This window comes from Brassica oleracea, chromosome C8, assembly GCF_000695525.1.
Source record: "Brassica oleracea var. oleracea cultivar TO1000 chromosome C8, BOL, whole genome shotgun sequence".
In the NCBI taxonomy this organism is placed as follows: Eukaryota; Viridiplantae; Streptophyta; class Magnoliopsida; order Brassicales; family Brassicaceae; genus Brassica; species Brassica oleracea.
Genome location: NC_027755.1, coordinates 24,007,369 through 24,026,491, shown reverse-complemented (window position 1 = coordinate 24,026,491; position 19,123 = coordinate 24,007,369). Strand labels below are relative to the sequence as shown.

At 34.1% G+C, this 19,123-nt stretch overlaps 1 protein-coding gene across 1 annotated transcript; it reads right to left on the bottom strand.

Annotated features, from left to right (window-relative positions):
- Window positions 1–1,407: 1,407 nt before the first annotated feature.
- LOC106310759 (ubiquitin-40S ribosomal protein S27a-1-like) lies at window positions 1,408–8,777 on the bottom strand. Its single transcript, XM_013747978.1, has 2 exons — window positions 8,579–8,777; window positions 1,408–1,499 (listed from the first exon to the last, which is right to left on the bottom strand). Exons 1-2 carry the CDS (start codon window positions 8,775–8,777, stop codon window positions 1,408–1,410), a joined length of 291 nt encoding a protein of 96 aa, XP_013603432.1.
- Between the last annotated feature and the right edge of the window lie 10,346 nt (window positions 8,778–19,123).

Sequence of the window (19,123 nt, the reverse complement as noted above, 5' to 3'; positions counted from 1 at the left end):
TATAAAAACAAGTAAATAACGTGTTATCAATTTAAATATAAAATTAGTTGTCTACTCTTTGCTATAGCCATTCCTGTAAATATTTTCACAATACATAATCCAAACAGATCTCGAATTGTAACAACCATTAAAACAAACAATTCAAATCATTGAATAAGTACTAGAACTACAAGAAAACATATTTTTTACGAGGGCGGTATTCGTTGTAAATTCGTCGTAATAGAAATAAATCTGCAACAACAAGATGGAAAACATCATTGGTAGCTTAATATCATTAATGGAGGAAAGAAGACAGATCTTCCCATGAAGTTTAAAATAGTGAATATTCTGAACCCTCCGATGTACCACCTCCCGCTGATAAACATGTGTGGCAGCTTTGACGTCTGCGCATGTCTTTGCTTCTTCTGTGCCAAAAATTTGCTCCAACTCTATCTTCAAAGACCAATCCTTTGAAAGACTTAATCCTCGATTCACGCTAGGAAGCTACGAGATCGTTGTGACAACTCGTCATTGCCATGTCTATGTCAGTCGCAAAGTATTCCTTCACTATCTTGGACAAAATCTTTGTAGGAAAAGAAAAGATGGTGGAGAAGAAATAAAAAAAGCTCCCTTTTTTTACATTCTCTCTCTCTCTCTTTCCAGAGATCTAACAAAATCTTTCACGTATTTTTTCAAATCTTTTTGATATTTTACAGAATCTATATGTCAGCTAATATCATACAAAGGAATTGAGTTGAAAGTCGAACAGTCTACGGTGAAGGGCTGAAGTCGTCATTTCGCAACTATCTTATCTATAATGAAACCTAACTTATACTGTTATTGGCATTTACCTAATTTCATAGTTTTTTATGGGTTTTGAGCAAATTAGCTCAATTATATCAATACAACATACTGAACTTTGCCTCCAAAAGGACAAACTATCGCTACTCACTAGAGATACTATAAAGACATAATGCAACTACTGAATTAACCACAAAAAATCTGGTAAAAAGGTTAAAGCCGTATCAAAAAAAAAAAAATCTGAATAAAAATTGGCCATTATAGGTTTCAGTTTCAAAACAATTAAAAATAACACAAATAAAGAGGCAAAATCATACTCCCTTCGTTTCAGATTACTTGTCGTTATATGGTAAAATTTTTGTTTCAAAATAAGTGTTGTTTTATAATTTCAATGCAAAATTTATTGATTTTATATTTTTATCTATTTTTAAATGGTTGAAACGTAGTTAGGTATATTGGTAATGATGTTTTATCTAGTTGATAAACAAAATTAAATATTTTCTTAATATGTGTGCCAAAATCTAAAACAACAAGTAATTTGAAACGGATGGAGTAGTAATACTAATGATAAGCATCACTCTTTTTTCTTTCTTTTTTGGTAATCATGTTAAATGAGAAGCATCACTCTTACTTGAAGACATAAGTGGTTCCACACTTCCCACAGTAATGCCTATCGAAATGACTAGCCATGAAAGTTCTGTAAAAGCCAGTAAACCGGACTGACATAAACGATAAAATAAAAGCGATGTTAAGAAATTTAGACGAATGTAAAAAATGAATACAAGAACGATAAGAAATCGTATTCGCAATGAGACATGGAGTCGAGATATGATCTTTTTCCTTAACTCAAAATATTCGTTCCGTTAGTGAGACGGGACTGCACGAATATAGAGTCCCATGATACAACCATGGCAGACGAATCACGCCTCACTCGTGATCGCCCTATCGAACTATAAACTCTACGAAACACTCTCAGGATTATGACTTACGGTAAGGGATTTTACTGTGGTTTCGAATACGGAAAAGTTAGAGAAATGAGAAGAGAGACGAGTTGTATTTAAAGAGATGGACGAGGAGCGACTTCCCGTAACTGTTGCATAACGTGCGCTAGTTAGAGGGGATTTGGCAACGATCTCGGGAAGTTCAAGTTACAAACTTATTCCCCAAGACTCGCTCTCTCTCTCTCTCTCTCTTATAAATATCTCGAGAGGATAAACTACATGACGTTTTTATTGTTTAGACAAACTGCTTGTCGTTTCAAAATAAAAAGCATGTTATTTTTGAGATTTTAAAAGGCAAAATGTTGAGCTTAACTTGGTCCAAAAATAATATTATTATTGGGCCAAAGGTCCTCCACCAAGACCCAAGACCAAAGACCAAAGACCCAAGACCCAAGACCCAAGACCCAAGACCCAAGACCCAAGACCCAAGACCCAAGACCCAAGACCCAAGACCCAAGACCCAAGACCCAAGACCCAAGACCCAAGACCCAAGACCCAAGACCCAAGACCCAAGACCCAAGACCCAAGCCCAAGCCCAAGCCCAAGCCCAAGCCCAAGCCCACGCCGAGCCGAGCCGAGCCGGACGGCGGCGGCGGCGCGTAGGGAGCCATCCTCTCTTCTGCAGCTGTTTACACCCTCATATCCTTAAGACATATATATACTCCTCTCATGTGCTTTGGTTCCCCGATGTGGGACTTTGCACAATGTCAATCTTGACATTCTGGGCTTTATAATGCACAACCCATATCATTTCTTTTCACTAATCTTATCAAAGCCCATGGGCTTGATAATTTGATCCAACAATCCCCCACATGAATAGAAATGACTCTAAACATATGCAGACTAAATGCAGACTCGATAGACACTAAAAAAACTATACTTATTTTAATCATGACTAGACTAGACAGACTTATCGAGAGTGTTTGCGAAAAATTCACTGTGTTTGAGTTGGTGGCATTTTTAAGCCTTGAACCACTCATAGTTAATATCTGTCGGGTTTACTTTACCAGAAGGTAAACATGATGTCTTGAACCCAACGGTGTTTTATGTAGACCGAGACAACAAGCATAATGCAACTTCATTTTCTCGTAGAACTTAGTTCTGGAGACAACTTTGTCTCAAGTGTTTTCGTTAGATTTTGTTAGATTTTGTTTTCCCTTTGAACCTACGTCTTGGGATCTCCAGTCATGATAGGTAGGGTTGCAATCAAGCATCTTCATTCGTTATAGGGTTTAAACTCATTCCTTTTGATGATTTAGCAACAATATCTCGTGGCAAACCTTTAGTAAATGGATCCGCTAGGTTGTCAGCCGATTTGATGTAGTTTATTGTGATTACACCAGTTGAGATAAGTTGTCTAATGGTTTTATGTCGTCTTCTGATGTGAATAGATTTACCATTGTAGAAATTATTCTGAGCCCGAGCTATAGCTGTTTGACTATCACAATGTATGTGTATAGCTGGCACTGGTTTCTCCCACATAAGAATATCTTCCAAAAAGTTTCTAAGCCATTCAGCTTCTTCTGCTGCTTTGTCTAAGGCTATGAACTCAGATTCCATGGTTAATCTGGCTAACACTGTTTGTTTGGTAGATTTTCATGATATTGTTGCTCCTCCTAGTGTAAAGACATATCCACTCGTGGATTTTGAGTTTTTAGAATCTGATATCCAGTTAGCATCACTGTATCCTTCTAAAACTGATGGTCTTTACCATAGTGAAGCCCAAAATCTTTGGTGTAGCGCAAGTAATTGAGTATCCTCGTTATAGCTTTCCAGTGTGTATGACCTGGATTACTTGTATATCGACTAAGTACGTTTACTGCATACGCCAGATCCGGTCTAGTATAATTGGTCAAGTACATGAGACTTCCAATCACACGTGCATACTCGTTTTGTGAAACCGCTTCACCTGAATTCTTTGTCAAGTGCATTTGGGGATCTAACAGGGTTTTTGCCGTAGTATTAGAGTAATTTTTAAATCTCTCTAATATTGTTTGAGCATAATGAGATTGGGTTAAGATAATTTCGTTTTAATTTCTTGTGACTTTAACCCCGAGAATTATATCTACTAATCCCAAGTCGTTCATCTCAAATGTCCCTATGAGCATGTTCTTTGTTTGATTGATAATGTCTTTATTGCTTCCAGTAATGAGCATATCATCTACATATAGACATAGTAAAACATACGCATTTTTGGTAGTTTTGTAGTATATACATTTGTCACATTCATTTATTTTCAAACCATTTGACATCATTGTATTGTCAAATTTTTCGTGCCATTGTTTAGGAGCTTGTTTAAGCCCATAAAGTGACTTTACAAGTCGACATACTTTGCCTTCCTGTCCGGGAATGACAAAACCTTCAGGTTGTTTCATGTAAATTTCCTCTTCTAAATCTCCATTTAGAAAAGCAGTTTTTACATCCATTTGATGGATTTCTAAGTCTCTTAAGGCTGCGATGGCTATCATCAGTCTTATTTATGTTATTCTCATCACTGGAGAGTATGTATCAAAATAGTCAAGGCCTTTCTTTTGTCGGAATCCTTAAACTACAAGCCTAGACTTGTATTTTCCACCAGGTTTTCATGTCATTATCCATTTATTCTCTAATGCTTTGCAGCCAGGTGGTAAATCTGTTATGTAATAAGTATAATTTTGCATGATCGAATCAAATTCACTCCTGACAGCTTCGTTCCAGAATGGAGCTTCTAGTGAAGCCATGGCTTCTGCCAAAGTTTTTGGAACATTTTCTACTAAAAATGCCATTAGGAAATCTTCTCCAAAAGATTTTTCTTTTCGAGCTCTTTTGCTCCTTCGAGGTTCATCTTTTTCTCCATTTTCTGAAATATCATTTATAGAAATCTCGACGTTTGTCTCAGTTTCTGAGTTCTTGTCATTGTCTCTTTCTTCTCGAGTTCGTTTTGAACCTTGTTTTTCCTTATATGGAAAAATATTTTCGAAAAAAGATACATTTCATGATTCCATGACTGTTTTTTCATGAATGTCTGATATTTCGGATTTATGTACCAGAAATCGATAAGCATTACTATTATGTGCATATCCGATGAAGATGCAATCCACTGTTTTAGGTCTAATAATGACCTTTTTTTGGTGGCGGTACCACAACTTTTGCCAAGCACCCCCACACTTTGAGGTATTTATACGAAGGTAAATTACCTATCCATAATTCATATGGTGTTTTGCCAGTTACTTTGTGTGGAATTTTGTTGAGGATATAATTAGTGGTAAGCAACGCTTCCCCCCACATGTTCTGGGGTAACTCAGATTCTTGCAACATTGCATTCATCATCTCTTTTAGAGTTCGATTTTTGCGTTCAACAACTCCATTAGATTCTCGTGAGTAAGGAGCTGTAGTTTGACGGATTATTCCATGTTCTTTACAGAATGCATTGAATAGACCATCAGACTCGCCTACTCTGTCGCTTTTAACTACTTTAATAGTTGTTTTAAGCTGATTTTCGACCTCGAGTTTAAATTCTTTAAATTTTTCTAAGGTTTCGTCTTTGCTATGTAATAAATATACATAACAATATTTTGTGCAGTCATCTATGAAGGTCACAAAGTAGTTTTCCCACCTCTAGTTTGTATGTATTTTAAATCACATAAATCGGTGTGAATTAAATCTAGAGGTTTATTAGTTCTTTCAACACGAGGTGATGGCGTTTTTGTGAGCTTAGCCTGTACGCATACTTCACATTTTTGTTTACTTGTTTTGCATTTAGGAATTAGATTTAAATTCATTAATCATTATATAGATTTGTAGTTTACATGGCATAATCTTTCATGTTATATATTAAAAGACTCAACCAAATAAGCAACGGGCTCTTTCTTATTCATTGAAACTTTTGGAGCAACAACTTTCGGAAGGACTGTCATTACATTCAACTTGACAAGTCCACCCTTAACACACCCTCTTTCCAAATACATCCCATTCTTCTTAATCACGAGCTTGTCCGCCTCAAAACTTGTGGCGAATCCATTCTTGCTAAGCCAGGTTCCCGAAACCAGGTTCTTCCTCATGTCAGGCACATGCTTCACATTTGTCAGAGTGACCTCACGTCCAGATGTCATCTTCAAAATCACATTGCCGCGTCCTTCAATCTTGGAGACTGCAGTGTTTCCCACCTTGAGCTTCTCCTGAGTCTTGCTTTTCTCATAGGTGTTGAACATCGTCCTATCGGTGCAAATGTGGGTGGTTGCACCAGTGTCATACCACCATTCCTTGGGGTTTTGGCTTTCAACCATGTTGGCTTTAGTCACCACAGCAACGAGATCCTCCTCAGTGAGATTTGCCTGAGCCTTCTCATCCTTGATCTTTTTGCGACACTCAACAGTCTTGTGCCCCACTTTGTGGCAGTAGTGACATTTCCCCCTGAACTTCTCCACATTCGCATTGATCTCAATACCTTTATTCTTGAAGTTTTTTCCAGAAGCCTTCAAGGCTGCAGCAGTTTTGGAAGGCTTGGCAGGAGAATTAGCGTGTGCCTTTCCTTTGCCTTTGTGCTCAGCCATGTTGACACTGTGCTCCTTAGCAGTGACCTTGTCAGCAGTTCGGTTTCTGGATTCCATCTGAAGCCTCATGATGAGCTCCTCGAGCCTCATCTTCTTCTTCTTGTGCTTCAAGTAGTTCTTGAAATTTGCATAGCTTAGAGGAAGCTTTTCAATGAAGCTGAGATTTGTGAATGAAGCGCTTCCACCTGATCCATGATGGGTTTTGAATCCACCATTTTGAAGTCGTGGAATTTTGAGACCACATACTTCTGGCAGCCAGCGTCCTCACCTCTGTACTTCTTGTCCAGTGATCTCCATAGCTCTTTCGCCGTGGGGATCTCACAGTAGATATGGTACAATGGGTCAATGAGACGACCCAAAATGTAACCTTTGCAGATGAAGTCGGAATGCACCCATATGTCAACAGTTGCAAGACTGTGAACATTATCAATCCCGAAAGGCATAAGGGGCTTGTCCTCCTGGATGAACTTGTCCAACTTCATCGTTGTCAGGAAAAACATCATCTTCTTCTGCCACGTTTTGAAGCCTTTGCCATCAAACTTGTCTAGCATCAGTCCTTGAGTGAACACACTAGGGACAGCCGGAGGAGTTTGAACTGCCACCGGACCACTTGCAGTTGCTTAAACTGAACCCGTCTGATAAAGACCAGCACCAAAAAGGCTACGGCGAGTGGTTTCATCAGCAGCATTTCCCGCAGGGAGGATAGTGCTTGTTGTTGACGCTGTGACATTTCCAAACGTTTGTCACGGTTGCATCAGTTACTGCAACGTTGAGTGGAGTCTGATTGACATTTGTGGTGTCAATGGGGGTGTTGTTATCGTTCGTCATTGTTTTTCCTGTAGAGAAAACCATGAAGGCGAATCAGTACTCCATTCAAAAAATAACATATTATTTTGAAGAAAAATAATAGTTTAAAATCGATGGTCATTTTTGGTGTTTGAACCAAATCATATCGATATTAGTCTGGAAAAAACGTTTTGCAAACTCGCTTTGAGAAGCGTTCGCAGAAACCGTTTTGTATAGACTTAGAATGTTTCATAAATTTGCTTAAGGAAGCGGTTATGGAAACGATTTGTATACTTTGTTATAAGAATCGTATATCAAAAAACGTTTAGCGATAATGCTAGAAAGCAATCCGCAAATCATTATGAAATGCATAGGAAACGTTTCGCGGAAGGGCTATAAAGCAAATCGCAAACTCGTTTACAAAATATCGCAGAAACTTTTTGCGGATAAGCATATAGCAAATCGCAAACATCGTTATGAAACAAGAACAAAGGTTTCGCGGAAGTGCTAGAAAGCAAATCGCAAACACGGTTCCAAAATCCATTTTTATTAATCGTTTTTTTCAACCCGATTAGAGCTTTAAACGTATAGCGATTTTGAGTTAAGATTGTAAAAGCCGGTAAACCGGACTGACATAAATGATAAAATAAAAGCGATGTTAAGGAATTTAGTCGAATGTAAAAAACGAATACAAGAACGATAAGAAATCTTATTCGCAATGAGACAAGGAGTCGAGATATGATCTCTTTCCTTAACTCAAAATATTTGCTCCGTTAGTGTGACGGGACTGTACAAATATAAAGTCCCAGGATACAACCATGGCAGACGAATCACGCCTCACTCGTGATCGCCCTATCGAACTATAAACTCTACGAAACACTCTCGGGATTATGACTTACGGTAAGGGATTTTGCTATGGTTTCGAATACGGAAAAGTTAGAGAAATGAGAAGAGAAACGAGTTGTATTTAAAGAGATGGACGAGGAGCGACTTCCCGTAACTGTTGCATAACGTGCGCTAGTTAGTGGGGATTTGGCAACGATCTCGGGAAGTTCAAGTTACAAACTTGTTCCCCAAGACTCGCTCTCTCTCTCTCTATTATAAATATCTCGAGAGGATAAAATAAATGTCGTTTTTTATTTTTTAGACAAACTGCTTGTCGTTACAAAATAAAATGCATGTTGTTTTTGAGATTTTAAAAGGAAAAAAAGCTTAACTTGGTCCAAAAAAATTATTCTTCTCCACCAAGACCCAAGACCACGGCAAGCCGAGCCGGCCGGACGGCGGCGGCGCGTAAGGAGCCATCCTCTCCTCTGCAGCTGTTTACACCCTCATATCTTTAAGACATATGCTTTGGTTCCCGGATGTGGGACTTTGCACAATGTGAATCTTGACATTTTGGGCTTTATAATGCACAGTCTATATCATTTCTTTTCACTAATCTTATCAAAGCCAATGGGCTTGATAATTTGATCCAACAAGTTCCAGTACCACAACTTACCGAAAGACACTCTTTCCTCAGCCTCTGAACCTTCCCTGTTCCAACGACCTTGTAAAACTGCAAAACCGCGAGCTTCACCTCCTTGTGCCTGTGCTTGATCTTATAACGCTTATTGTTTGATGATTCAACCTTCAGGATTATCGTCTTCCCCGTTAGGGTTTTCACAAAGATCTGCATGTTCTTCTCTTTTTGCTCGGAGAACGACGGAGAAGAGTTAAGCAATAGCTTTGATACCAAGAGAAGAGTTTAGGGTTACGAACTTACGATATCAAGGATTTACACTTCTTTAGACTAATGGCCTTTAGGCCCATATTAAGTTATAAGCCCGTAACAACTAACAAACGATGTCGTTTGAACAACTGAAATATTGGTGATCATTGGTTCGACTCTGGCTTTAAAAATTTAGCTGTAGATGATTAGCTGTAGATAAATCGGTTGTAGCTGTAAAGTTGTTGCTGTAGACTTTTTCTGCGGAGACTTTTGTTGTAGTTAAATTTGTTGTAACTGTAAGCTGTAGGCTGTAGATATTTTAAATTAAAATATATGAAATATGTGTTGTATATATAAAATTATGATCTTATATCAATTAAAATAATTTATATTAATATTTTTTAATAAATTATCAAAATTTATTGTAATTTAAAATGTGATATGTAAATAATATTTATATTATTTAAATATCTTAATAATTTAAAAACACTCAAATTCAAAATTAAAATATTTATAAAAGTTTTTACTATGATTATATAATTTATTTGATATTATAGATATTTTTTTCATTTACAGATTCTACGGCCTATAAAAAAAAGATGTAGGGTTTTTGCCTAAAATACATAAGAAAAAGTTTTGCTTTATTTTTTTTGTTGTAGCTTTAAAAATAAAGGTAAAGCATGATTGGTAAAACTAAATAAAAACTTGATGTAGACTTTAATTTTTAAAAGTAAAGCGCCTAAAATACATAAGAAAAAGTTTTGCTTTATTTTTTTGTTGTACCTTTAAAAATAAAGATAAAACATGATTGGTAAAACTAAATAAAAACTTGATGTAGACTTTAATTTTTAAAAGTAAAGAGACAACATGATTTGTAAAATTTAGTGATTTAAAAATAAATAAAGCTAAAGTATGGAGATAAAGCGTAACAAATCACCCCCATTATTTCCACATCTCTCTACCTATCTATATACTAACAAAGTAGAAGAGAAAGGCTCCATAATGCACCACATCACCCCTCATATCTCATTTTTTCGACACATATCGAGCAGAGAAACAACTTTTTATTCTTTCTAAATATGTTCGTTTAGCGCAAAACATTGATAGGCTTTAGTTATTTTTGTGTCCTTTTTACTTTCGTAACTGTGGTCTGCTTTGCCAAGGTTAGATCAGTTTTGTCTTCCCCTTCCTCTTCGACCCCTTAACCCTATCGTTTGCCATGGTCTCTGATTAGATTTTCTGTAACTTTTTCTCTTTTTCTTAAACACCTGCTTTAATTCAGTCATTAAACTCCACCTCACCTCTCCTCCCATTCCGCCTTATTTATTCAGGTTCACGAACGTTTTCTATAACATATACAAGATCGACCTATAAATAAGTCTTCTGGAATCGATGAAGACCTGCACCGTACAGATATCTTACAGCCTAACCATCTCACACATCACCATTATCGATTTTACTCATTCCAAAAAGTGTTTCCCTGGCCATTTCTTAATGTTTGTTTGCTCTTATGGTGCATCTAAATCTGAACAGAACAGATTATTATTAAATAAAAAAAAACATTTTCACGTTCAAATTTGTTTATCTTTGAGAATTGACTTAAGAAATTAACCTTACTCTCCATTATACCAAAGGTAAAAATTCTCTTGTAATAAGAAAAATAAACCTATTATACGAATGCCACCATTGGAACATCGCCTCATCTCTAAAAAAAAATCAAGGAGATATATTCCGAAAATTCGCGGCCAAAAAAATGACAGCAACAAAGGTAGCTATTGTGAAAAGCAGTTGAATCTGAATCAATTGATTATGTACATTCTTTAAGAACACAACAAAGTAAGAGACTCAGAGTTACTACATGAAACCAGAATAATATAACACCAAAACTGGGTTTAAGTTTGCCTTATCAGCTTAGTGTTGAAGATCATTGTCAATACACTCTTTCAGGTACAACCAAAACATAATAATAAAAATGTTAAGCCTCCAAATAAAAACATACTCCATCCATTTCTTAAAGAATGTCACTTTGACACTTTTCAAACAGATTAAGAATATGATTGAAATGCATTTAAGTTCTTATTAATTACAAATATTCAACCAATAGTATTTTAGATAAATGAAATTATTTATAAAATCAATGCTTTTTTAATTAAGACTGAGCTGAAAGTTGCATTGAAATTTTAAAACGGCACTCTTTTTGTAACAAGAAAAAAATGTTAAAATAACACGTAATATGAAACAGAGGGAGTAGAAGATTTTAAAATTTAGGCAATGATATATTGATGAGTGGACCATTATCCTTTACAACACAATTATCTTTGCAATACAAATATTTATCACTAATCCTCAAGTAAACAATCTCATTACCTTCTACAACAATTTAAATAAACAAGATTAAAGCGTAAGTTGCAAGATTAAAGAGTTTCTGAATTAGATAAAGATTTTACTAAATACATATTCAACACATTATAATAAATTTTATTTATTAATGTATACTAAATATTTTACATAAGTAATTTTTAAATATTACAGAAGTCATTTTTAACTAAAATAATAAACTTATCCTTTTATAAATTTAAAATCTAATATAAACAGAAAAAACATATATTATAAAACATCGTTTGTTGTTACAACATATGTACTAATTATTATTTATGACATTGTTGAAACTATTTGTCTATTATTTTTAAAATTAAATTTTATAATTTTATCACATTATATTTGATTTTCAATGATTTGGCTTGGAGTTGGTGAATTAATTTACTATTGTGAAAAAATTAGTTATTGTAATAATATGAAATTATTACTTTATATTTTTTTCAACTATATAAATTAGTTATTGAAAAATCTGATACTCTTAGGAAAAAGTAGCTATTTTTACTTTATATTTTTTCAACTATATGAAATTGAAATTGAAATCAAATAAAAATATATAAATTATTTTATTTTCCTTAATTTTTTTATTTAATTTTTTTTTTTTGAAAGCAAAAAACATTCACAGACTCATACAGACTCTGTAAACCAAGGTGGTAACTCTGAATCCATGTGTACGACGAAAGACGGTTGTTGCCGAGCACTACGTGCCAAACTATCCGCCATTGTGTTCTCCGTCCTAGGCACATGAACAATATCTGAGTTGACGAAACTTCTTCTCAAAAGATTAATATCTTCCAGGTAGCTTTCAAATGATGGTCATTCCTCTGGTTCCGAAACCATCTTCACCAATTGAGAACAATCCGTTGCAAACGTAACCTGGAACTGTCTTAAATTTCTCATGCATTCCATTGCCCAAATTAATGCCTCCATCTCCGAATGAAGCGGTGAAAGACATGCCATTACATTCCTTGCCCCTAGTAAACCATCATACCCTGGTAATGTACTGAGCCAACCTTTCCCTGAAAATAGATCATTATCTTTCCATGAACCATCTGTGAAGCACCATCTTCCTGTGGTTCCTAAGTTAGGCATGACTTGTACTTTCTGTGCACACATGTTGTTACTAACCTGTGCCTCTGCCCAAGTTTTTGATTCTACTTCTGCTAGTCGAAGTGTTTCCCTGGGATCAATATCAAGATTACTAAATACTTTATTGTTTCGACCCTTCCAAATGTACCATAATATCCATGCAAACTGATGATCCTCCATCTTTGGATTAACTCTCCAAAATATATGGTCCATATTAGCAAAAAGAGAGCCAATAGGGAGAAATTTCAGGTTTGATGGGATTTTAGATAGTGCCCAGACTTGACGAGCTGGGGGACATTCAAAAAACACATGGTTTATTGATTTCTCTAAATCGCCACACCGTGCACATCAAGTATCTCCTTGTATTCCTTTTGCTTTTAGATTTTTCGTTACCGCTATACAACCTGATATCAACTGCCAAAAAAATGCTTTAACTTTGGAGCACACCTCACTTTCCAGCAAAAAGCTTTGAGTATATCAACATTGGAACCATAAAATTTTGGTGGTTTTTCCTTGTCAGAATAAATCCTTTCCACTTGGTACCCTAATTGTACCATGTATTTCCCATTCTTGGTGAAATTTCATCCATTCCTATCCTCCATCCGATTTCTACTCAATGGTATACTTTCGATTATTTTTGCATCGTGAGGATCTACCAAGTCCCTAATTGCCTGTAAATTTCATGTTCGGGATTCCGGATTAATGAGAGAATCCACTGTGAGTTCCGGGTAACTAATATGAAGGTTTTTGTTAGCTGGTCTCGGGCGAGTGGATGAGAGCCAGAGATCATTCCATACTGAAATAGATGATCATGTTCCAATCCTTTTAGTTAGTCCTTTACAAACAAGAGATATAGCAGAAGTAATACTCCTCCAGCCATATGACGGGGAATATGAGCGAATCGGATCCAGGGGAGAAGCATTCTTGTAATACCGTCCTTTAAAAACTCGAGAAAAAAAAAAGAATTTTGCTTCTCGATAAAAAAAGAGAATTTTGTGTTCTCTAACAAAAATATTGTTATTGGTCAACTCAAACCAACAAAATAAAATTTACAATATGCGAGGGCTAATAAAGAAGAAGCCGAGAACTTTTACAAACAACATGCAAGGGCTAATAAACAAAGCAATGAAGAACATGATTAGTTCACTCCAGCACAAGCAAAATCATAAGTTGAAAGGGTTATTAAGAAGATGTTTTGAAGTAACAACTTATGAGTAGTTTTTATATCTATAGAAAAAAAAATCAGTTCTTAAAAAGGTCTATTTTGTATATAACATTTTTTTAATAGTTCAATAATTTTGAAATTTCATCCAAAAAAAATTTACCATATGATCTTACAATAAAAACAGATTATATTTATTATTTTTAATATAAAATAAAGTTTCAATGATTTATAATATTTAAATATAAATAGTTTTAATGTAAATAATAAAACTTATAAAAAACCAACCCGTGGAAACGTGGAAGTATCAAAAGTAGAATTGTGTACTTCGCAAAATAATGAATAAACTAAGATGCGTACATGTTTATCTGGTTACTAGATTGATCATTTATAAGACTCAACACTGGAGACTGGAGAGTGAGTGAGCCAAAGATACACATAATCCAATTTAAATTAGATACGAAATCATTATAAGTCCTCCTCGGTTCCTCTAAAGTTAATTAACTGATTCTTGTTTCTAGAAAAGAGGGTCATGTTCACTGGGATGTTTTGAAACTACACTTTTTCTTGAATTTAGTCTTCAAATAAAACGCATTTTCCTTCAGATAAGAAAAAGAATGATATCTTTGTCGAAAATGGAAAATGGAATATTTTCTGCTTTTAAGCCATCGCTTTGGTAACAAAGTTGGTTAATAAATAAATGACCAAAAAGAAGTAAAGAACTAATAGCATGATTAACCCGGGGTTTTTAGGATGAGGCTTTTAGCGGAAGTTAAAAAACTGTTTTTTAACTTTTAACTAAAAAAGCTAAGAACCGGTTCTTAAATAAGGATTTTAAGGACCGATTCTTAGCCTTTTAATTAAAAGTTAAGAAACAGTTTTTTAACTTCCGTTAAAAACCTCATTCTAAGAACCCCGGATTAATCACGATCTAAGTATTGTAATTATATGGACCCTTTCCAGCCCATCCATCTTTGGCACTCTTAAACACCAAAAAGAATCTGAAAAATATTATTTACACAAGGTATCCTTTTTTTTGTCAACCTTACACAAGGTATCCAATCAAATGATTATGTATATACTGGCTCGTTGACAAAAAAAAAAAATATATATATATATACTGGCTCTAACGGGTGGTGAGGTGACGATTAAAAAATAAGAATAAAAAGGAAAAAAAAAAGAAGAGAAAAGAACAAGAGGATAAAAATGAAGAGAAATATATGTTACTTTTTCTAATTTGATAGAGAATATTTTTGTTTTATAATTCTTTTAAAATACATGAATGAATATGAATTATGTGTTATTTTTTATAAATATAAATAATATAATTTTAGAAAATGAAAAGGAATTGATTATTTTATTCATTTTTTGTCCGCTATTTACTTATTTAGAGTCATTGTATATACATTAGAAACACTATAAATCAATACTGGATAAATTAATAAACATTATAATTTAATAGATTTTTATGGTTCCAAATTGGATTGATTCAAAATATAAACAAATCGATAAAGTAATAGGATAATATTTTGTAGAATATTTTACATAAAAATATGGTCTCATTAAAATTACAAATTAATAATTTATATAAATTATTAATTTATATGTACATACCATTTATATAAGTACAAAAAACTATTATATTATTTGTTTCACATTCAAAATTGACTTATTTTATATTTCTTAACATTTAATATTTTTTTGATGAGATTTAGTAAAATTTTATCTAAAACTACATTTAAATTCTGTGAGACATATTTTTATATATACTAAATAATATGATAAAACTAATATAAATGTCAAAATTCAAAATTTTAAATAATTTATATACATTAAAATCAAATATTTTTTTATTTTAGAAAAGAAATATATCATATATAGAAAAATCTAAAACAAAAAAATTTGTAAACTGATAACTCTATAAATTAATAAAATATAAAATCGCAATATTATTAATTTATAAGGTTCTTACTGTATATTAATTGTAAATTTGCTTGACAAGTCAAAAAAAAAAATAGAGCACTCAGTCGCCGGTTTGTGAGACCAAAGAGACGCTAGTAATAGGTTACATTTGGAAAGATATTTGACTATTTAATTAGTTTCCATTAATGCATCTACATAAAATAAACTACAAATCAACTATGTTTAACGTGGCAGGAACTGATTTAGTTTTGAGTTTGACTTATTTACTATGTTTATTTGTATGTAAACTATACATCTACGCGACCTTTTTGTTAAACAAATGATGAACTATGAGAAAAACGTAACTTTTATTCCAAAAATATGAAATAATATTTGACTTTGCGTACCTGGGGCGGGAAGCTCATAAAGCACGATAACAGTTAGGCGCGTTTAAAAGGAGATATTGACAACACACAAAAGTCTAAGTAAAACATAAATCAAGTTGTCAAAAAAAAAACATAAATCAAATAATTTTTTTTGCGAAAACTTATACAAATGATTTATTTAACAAAATACTATTTATTTTGTAGCATTAAATGTGTTATTATTGGAACTGACTTAATAAGCCAATAGAACATATTTAAAAAAAAACTTAAAATAGAATATAGAGTAGAAAAAATGCTAGAAATAAAATATTATACATTTTCTCCTGTTCGAAAACGCGGCTGACTAATCGCAATATGGACATCAGCCGCAGCGATTTTAGCATAATCGGCCAACAAAATAAAGAATCAATTACTCGACCCATTTAACCAATTAGTCGGCCCATCTGACCAACTAATCGGTCCATTTGACCAACTAATCGGCACAACTAATATTAAATAGGCCTAAATTTCAAATTATGAAAGTATTTATTAGGCTTTCAGAAATCATGAAACCCAGTTACATTACCATTTCCTACACATTTATACTCTATATATAGAGTGAGATTTGGCATCTCTTTTCGTACGTAAGCGATGTAGAACTTTTGTCCATCTTAATAGTAATAATGCGAAATAATTAATATGTAGATAGGAGGCGTCGAATCCATGTTATTGAGAGTCAGCGCAAATGCCTTGGCCACTAGGAAACAATGAATTCTTTGTTTAATTATGCATACGATAAAAATTCAAAAAATAGTCTAAATTAATTTTTCTTTTAATTGTATTGCTAACAATTAACTTTTTAAAAAAATCAATAATAAACTTCAATAATAACATACAAAACAATTAAATTCTAATATATTTATATTTTATATTTAATTTAAATATTATAATAAAATAAAATAATATTTAACTAGTTCCCGCGTATATACTCCACTTAATCCGCGATTTTTTGATAATTCGTTAGGTCCGGAATTGTCGTCCGACTAGCGTCTATCGTAGTTCCGAACAAGGATTTTTTCCATGAAGAACATGATCATGGCTTTATATTAACCATAGAAACTTAATTAGTTTGAGTATATATAAAAAAAAAAATTGTGTAGAAACAAAAAAGCTAGCTCTAGTTTTAGTTTATTTTGTATTGCAAAATCGTTATCCAAACTAATATAATTAATCTTCTATTGGAATCATAACCGGTACACAGTTTTCCTTTGTTCTTTGTATTTTATTAGTATATGTTCAATTTCTTATTAATATTACAGGATATATTCAATTATGAAATCATCGAGTTGAAGCTCTGAACCGGCTCAGGCCCACACGAAATATGGTTCTCTTCTATCCTTCTCTTGTTTCTTTTATCTTTGTTTACTTTGGTAAGAGCAAGTATACAGAGGGAAAAAAACATGAATCGAAGGACCACAATGAAATAAGTAACGTGAGCGAATGATTCAGAGACAACTTTTCCGGTTTCTGGTGGATCGAAACCTTAATAAGTTAACTTTAGTGACATTTTAAGATTAGGAAACAGAATTAAAGACAAAGTTTGTGAACGTTTGTTGGACCACAGACACAAAACTAAGGACCACTTCCAACAAAAGAGAATATCAACTCAACAACCAATTAACACTTTGCTACATCATATGATATGGTGACGATGATGTTTCTCTTCTTTCTGTATCAAATGCATCCCCACAACACCAGATTTTGGGTTTATACTTTAACACATAAACACGCACGTGCCAGTTTCGTCTGTAACAAAATCAACATTATAATGAACCAGTTTCAAGGTTTCTAGCGCGCCACATCAGCATTTTGTAGTCCTCACCTTTAAAAAAAGTAAAAAAATGTCAATTCCATGGTTCGAACCCGAATTATTGACATATAAACACCAACATTTATACCACTAAACTAAAGAATACTTTGTACATTGATCGTCGAAAGTAATATATATTTTTTAAGGTCGGTTTAATAATGTCCCACAAATAAATAAAATGATTTATAAATCTTGTTCTCTATTATTTGTTGATTGATTTGTGGGCTTATTTTTTTAAACTAGCTAGCCCATTTATTATATCAGTTTATACATTTGATTAAAGCCTAAACATATCTTAATAAACCATAAAACTGGTCCTAAAAAGCCCGCAAGTCGTCAGCTCTTCGTCTTCGGCTCAGACCTATGGTTTTCTCAATCCTGCGCATCCCCTCCAATACACAGACGCTATTGTCTAAACTTCTCCAATCAAATCCATGGAACTCTTAGTCTCCCTCTATCTCTTCATCTCCCCCCTCTTTACCAACACCATCAAAAACGCTAGCGTCTCATAACTGATACGAACGGCTTCGCTATATATAGGTCATGCTAGATCCAGGAGTCCAACCTCTCATATCTACGAGCACTGTTTTTTTTTTCAATTATTGAGCATGTTTGTCTCTGATGCTATTGACGTCCTCCCCACCACCTTCAACGCTCTCCGCCTTTGTCGGTCTTCTCAAGTTTGTTGTTGGCCATCTCCTCAGCTACTGGGATCCCCGTAACATCAATAAAAATGGTGAATTTATGGGAATCACCCTCCTTTTGCTAAAAGAAAAGGTATCGTCATCTTCACTCTAACATGAATGATTTCTTCCTTCCATATTTCATAAAAACTAAAACTATTGGTCTACGTATTTAACTCTTCTTACCGACAATCTTTACGGACGGCAGCGATCGTAGATGATAGGTTTGAAGTTGGAAGATGGACAGAGGTTCGATCATCTCCAGGCTCTTGCAAACACAAAATTAGAACCCCCTGTATAGTTTTATATATCACAGTCAAAATTCTCCAACGCCGTACATTCATATTAGCTACTGATTCTTAATTCCATTTGTTAACTTTCAGATGTTGTTGGCCAAAAACGTTTTCTGCTAGGCACTGACCTCAAAAACGCCTCAACAACGACTCGGCTTATGGTATGTTTTAATCTCATTGACCCAAGCCCGCTTTCACATAGTTCTCATGTTTTTATCCATTTGCTCCTGCTTTAAGAAAACTTATATAATCTCATACACCAGTACGGTGGTCGTGTACTTGCTTTGTGTGACTGACGATGATGCGGCCCCTTTAGGGGTCTTATGAACTCAGATGATATAACCCAGTTTGTCATGGTGATCACCACGGTCAGTCCAAAAAATATTTAGGGATAATCATCTTTTTTTTCTCAAGAAACATGTTGATGCTAAACAATTTATGCTGAATATGGTACTTTCATGCATATATTTAACATAATAACATCATCTAATATAACACACACGTACAACTGTGTTTCAGACTGCCAGCAGCAACAAAACTCCAGACGTGGATTCCCAATCTATACTACCAGCA